Source organism: Babylonia areolata, chromosome 21, assembly GCF_041734735.1.
Source record: "Babylonia areolata isolate BAREFJ2019XMU chromosome 21, ASM4173473v1, whole genome shotgun sequence".
Classification (NCBI taxonomy): domain Eukaryota; kingdom Metazoa; phylum Mollusca; class Gastropoda; order Neogastropoda; family Buccinidae; genus Babylonia; species Babylonia areolata.
In genome coordinates, this window is record NC_134896.1 from 39236270 (window position 1) to 39241269 (window position 5000).

The 5000-nt window shown below is 44.4% G+C and overlaps 1 protein-coding gene across 1 annotated transcript in view; it reads right to left on the minus strand.

Moving 5' to 3' along the window:
• LOC143296480 (phospholipase B1, membrane-associated-like) overlaps positions 1-5000 on the minus strand; it is a 27254-nt gene that overhangs the window by 4354 nt on the left and 17900 nt on the right. Inside the window, exons 10-11 of the mRNA XM_076608437.1 lie at positions 4986-5000; positions 2303-2401 (exon numbers count right to left, since the gene is read on the minus strand). The exon at positions 4986-5000 is cut by the window's right edge and continues 166 nt beyond it. Of these exons, the coding sequence (XP_076464552.1) occupies positions 2303-2401; positions 4986-5000 (114 nt within the window). The remainder of the gene's footprint in view (positions 1-2302; positions 2402-4985) is intronic.

Sequence of the window (5000 nt, forward strand, 5' to 3'; positions counted from 1 at the left end):
CAGCCAGTTTTGTCAGTCAGTCAGTCAGTCAGCCAGTCAGCCAGTAAACCAGTCAGTTACAGCCAGATTTGTCAGTCAGTCAATTAGTAAACCATTCAGTTACAGCCAGTTTTGTCAGCCAGTCATTTATTCAGTCATTAAATCAGTCAGTTACAGTCAATCAGTCAGTCTGAAACCAGTCATTGCAGCCAGTTTTGTCAGTCAGTCATTAATTCAGCTAGATAGAGCCAGTGTATTTTTCAGTCAGTCGGTCAGTCAGTTATTAAACCAGTCAGTTACAGCCAGTCATTTATTCAGTCATCAGTTACAGTCAGTCAGTCAGTTAGTAAACCAGTCAGTTACAGCCAGTTTTATCAGTCAGTCAGTCAGTCAAATAAACCAGTCAGTCACAACCAGTTTAGTCAGTCAATCAGTTAGTAAACCAGTCAGTTACAGCCAGTTTTATCAGTCAGTCAGTCAGTCAAATAAACCAGTCAGTCACAACATGTTTAGTCAGTCAATCAGTTATTAAACCAGTCAGTCAGTCAGTTTTGTCAGTCAGTCAGTTATTAAACCAGTCAGTCAGTCATTAAACCAGTCAGTCAGTCAGTCAGTCATTAAACCAGTCAGTCAGTCAGTCAGTCATTAAACCAGTCAGTCAGTCATTAAACCAGTCAGTCAGTCAGTCAGTTATTAAACCAGTCAGTCAGTCAGTCAGTCAGTCAGTCAGTCAGTCAGTCAGTCATTAAACCAGTCAGTCAGTCAGTCAATAAACCAGTCGGTCATCAAAGTTACCATGTTGTTCCACAGTCAGTCAGTCATCAAAGTTACCATGTTGTTCCACAGTCAGTCAGTCAGTCATCAAAGTTACCATGTTGTTCCACAGTCAGTCAGTCATCACAGTTACCATGTTGTTCCACAGTCAGTCAGTCATCAAAGTTACCATGTTGTTCCACAGTCAGTCAGTCATCACAGTTACCATGTTGTTCCACAGTCAGTCAGTCATCACAGTTACCATGTTGTTCCACAGTCAGTCAGTCATCACAGTTACCATGTTGTTCCAAAGTCAGTCAGTCATCACAGTTACCATGTTGTTCCACAGTCAGTCAGACATCAAAGTTACCATGTTGTTCCACAGTCAGTCAGTCATCACAGTTACCATGTTGTTCCACAGTCAGTCAGTCATCAAAGTTACCATGTTGTTCCACAGTCAGTCAGTCATCACAGTTACCATGTTGTTCCAAAGTCAGTCAGTCATCACAGTTACCATGTTGTTCCACAGTCAGTCAGACATCAAAGTTACCATGTTGTTCCACAGTCAGTCAGTCATCAAAGTTACCATGTTGTTCCACAGTCAGTCAGTCAGTCATTAAAGTTACCATGTTGTTCCACAGTCAGTCAGTCAGTCATTAAAGTTACCATGTTGTTCCACAGTCAGTCAGTCATCAAAGTTACCATGTTGTTCCACAGTCAGTCAGTCAGTCATCAAAGTTACCATGTTGTTCCACAGTCAGTCAGTCAGTCATCAAAGTTACCATGTTGTTCCACAGTCAGTCAGTCAGTCATTAAAGTTACCATGTTGTTCCACAGTCAGTCAGTCATCACAGTTACCATGTTGTTCCACAGTCAGTCAGTCATCACAGTTACCATGTTGTTCCACAGTCAGTCAGTCAGTCATTAAAGTTACCATGTTGTTCCACAGTCAGTCAGTCATCAAAGTTACCATGTTGTTCCACAGTCAGTCAGTCAGTCATCAAAGTTACCATGTTGTTCCACAGTCAGTCAGTCATCAAAGTTACCATGTTGTTCCACAGTCAGTCAGTCAGTCATCAAAGTTACCATGTTGTTCCACAGTCAGTCAGTCAGTCATCAGAGTTACCATGTTGTTCCACAGTCAGTCAGTCATCAAAGTTACCATGTTGTTCCACAGTCAGTCAGTCATCAGAGTTACCATGTTGTTCCACAGTCAGTCAGTCATCACAGTTACCATGTTGTTCCACAGTCAGTCAGTCAGTCATCAAAGTTACCATGTTGTTCCACAGTCAGTCAGTCATCAAAGTTACCATGTTGTTCCACAGTCAGTCAGTCATCACAGTTACCATGTTGTTCCACAGTCAGTCAGTCATCAAAGTTACCATGTTGTTCCACAGTCAGTCAGTCAGTCATCAAAGTTACCATGTTGTTCCACAGTCAGTCAGTCATCAAAGTTACCATGTTGTTCCACAGTCAGTCAGTCATCAAAGTTACCATGTTGTTCCACAGTCAGTCAGTCAGTCATCAAAGTTACCATGTTGTTCCACAGTCAGTCAGTCATCAAAGTTACCATGTTGTTCCACAGCGCCAGGGCAGCAGCAGCCTGGCCTTTGGCACTGAGATGGAAGCAGTCTGGTGCGAAATAGCTGAGGTCGGGGTGCTTGTCGTCCTGCAAGGGATCAATCAACCAACCAACCAATCAATCAACCAATGGGTTCACTGGATCAACAGATCGACTGACCCCACGATCGGTGGACTTCAGAGTTTATGTCTGGGGGAGGGAGGGAGGGAGGGAGGGAGGAGGGGAGGGGGCGGGGAAGAAATAAGTCTGTCTGTCGTTCGGTCCTGTTTCATGAAGAGAAATATAATCACCTTGTCATGGATTTGCAGGGAAACAAAAAGTTCAAATGTACCAATCTAAAAAAAAAAGAAAACAAAAGAAAGCGCAAGGAGCTGTCCCTCCAGAAGGAAAGCAGAGAGTGAGTGATATTGAAAGAAAAAAAATAAATGAATGCGTGAATAGAAGAATACTTGAAATAGTTCAAAATCACTCGCCCGCTTTCGGGAAGACGCACAACAAATACCAGAAGAAGACGAAGAAGAAGAATGGGGAGGAGGGTGAGAAGAAAAAGAACGAGGCAGAGGAGGTGGAGGAAGAGAGGAATAATAAGAAGAAGAAGAATGAGGGAGAGGAGGAGGAGGAAGAGAGGAATAAGAAGAAAAATGAGGGAGAGGAGGTGGAGGAAGAGAGGAATAAGAAGAAGAAAAATGAGGGAGAGGAGGTGGAGGAAGAGAGGAATAAGAAGAAGAAGAATGAGGGAGAGGAGGTGGAGGAAGAGAGGAATAAGAAGAAGAAAAATGAGGGAGAGGAGGTGGAGGAAGAGAGGAAGAAGAAGAATGAAAGAGAGGAGGAGAAGGAAGAGAGGAAGAAGAAGAAGAATAAGGGAGAGGAGGAGAAGGAAGAGAAGAAGAAGAATGAGGGAGAGGAGGAGAAGGAAGAGAGGAAGAAGAGGAAGAAGAATAAGGGAGAGGAGGAGGAGGAAGAGAGGAAGAAGAAGAAGAAGAATGAGGGAGAGGAGGAGGAGGAAGAGAGGAATAAGAAGAAGAAGAATGAGGGAGAGGAGGAGGAGGAAGAAGAGGAAGAAGAATGAGGGAGAGGAGGAGGAGGAGGAGGAAGAAGAGGAAGAAGAAGGAGGGAGAGGAGGAGGAGGAGGAGAGGAAGAAGAGGAAGAAGAATAAGGGAGAGGAGGAGAAGGAAGAGAGGAAGAAGAATGAGGGAGAGGAGAAGGAAGAGAGGAAGAAGAGGAAGAAGAATGAGGGAGAGGAGGAGAAGGAGGAGAAGAAGAAGAATGAGGGAGAGGAGGAGGAGGAAGAAGAAGAAGAATGAGGAGGAGGAAGAGAGCAAGAAGAACAAGAAAAAGAAAAAAAAAAACAAGAACAAGAAGAGCAATTACAACAACAACGACGATGAAGACGACAACAACAACAACAACAACAACAACATCAAAAACAGTCGGGAGGAGGAGAAGCATGCTGTTTGTGGATAGAAAAGAAGTTATATGCAAGACTGAAAAAAACGAAAGGAAAAAATTGGGATGTGTGGGGCTTGAGGGAGTGTTGAAGGGTCAAGTGGCGAGGTGAGATAGGAGGGGCTAGCTAGGGAACAGAACCTTCCTGGGCAGGACGGTGAGGGGAAAGAGAGAGAGATAACGATGACGATAACGATAACGATGTTTTATTCAGATTAAGGCCAAATCCCCTTACTGAAGGGGGTCATACAAGAAAACAGATAAGGAAAATGACTTAACACGATAAACCAACATCACAAATCAACCTAAAAGTAGCTAATACAATACTCAACAAAACATTCACAAAATAACGATTCGAAGTCTCTTTCAATGCCTCATGTAAGTATATTGCCAAGTTTTGTTGAGCAGATTAAATCTAAAAGCACAGGGATCTTTATAATATTTAGGTTGAATTAATCTTTGTCTGAGGTCGCTCAAAGCAGGGCAACATAACAAAAAAATGCAATTCATCTTCCCTGCCCAGGTTGCAAGAGAGAGACAGACAGACAGATAGACAGACAGAGACACAGAGATAGACACAGAGAGAGACAGAGAGAGAGACAGAGAGAGAGAGAACGAACGAACGGTTTATTGCGGTCAGGCCCAATTAGTCCATTCACAAGGGGACAGGGTGTGAAAAGGGTTGTACACGCAAACAATATAACAGAGAGAGACAGACAGACAGAGATACACACACACACACACACACACACACACACACACACACACACACACACACACACACACACACACACAGAAGAGGGCGGGGGAGTGGAGAGGGGGGTGGGGGGAGCTAGGGAAAAACCTTTTTTTGCGTAGGACGGTGTGGAGAGAGGAGAGATAGAGGAGACAGGGTGGGGCGGGGGGGGGGGGAGGCGAAGGAGAAAAACAAAACTTTCATGGGCAGGACGGTGTGTGGGGAGAGAGAGAGACAGAGAGACAGACAGACAGACAGACAGACAGAGAGGAGACACAGACAGAGAGACAGACAGAAATACAGACAGACAGACAGAGAGGAGACACAGACAGAGAGACAGACAGAAATACAGACAGACAGACAGAGAGGAGACAGAGACAGACAGACAGAGACAGAGACAGAGAGACAGACAGACAGACAGAGAGGAGACAGAGACAGAGACAGACAGACAGAGACAGAGACCTTGGCCCAGGGACCAAAACCCAAACCTTCATGGGCAGGAC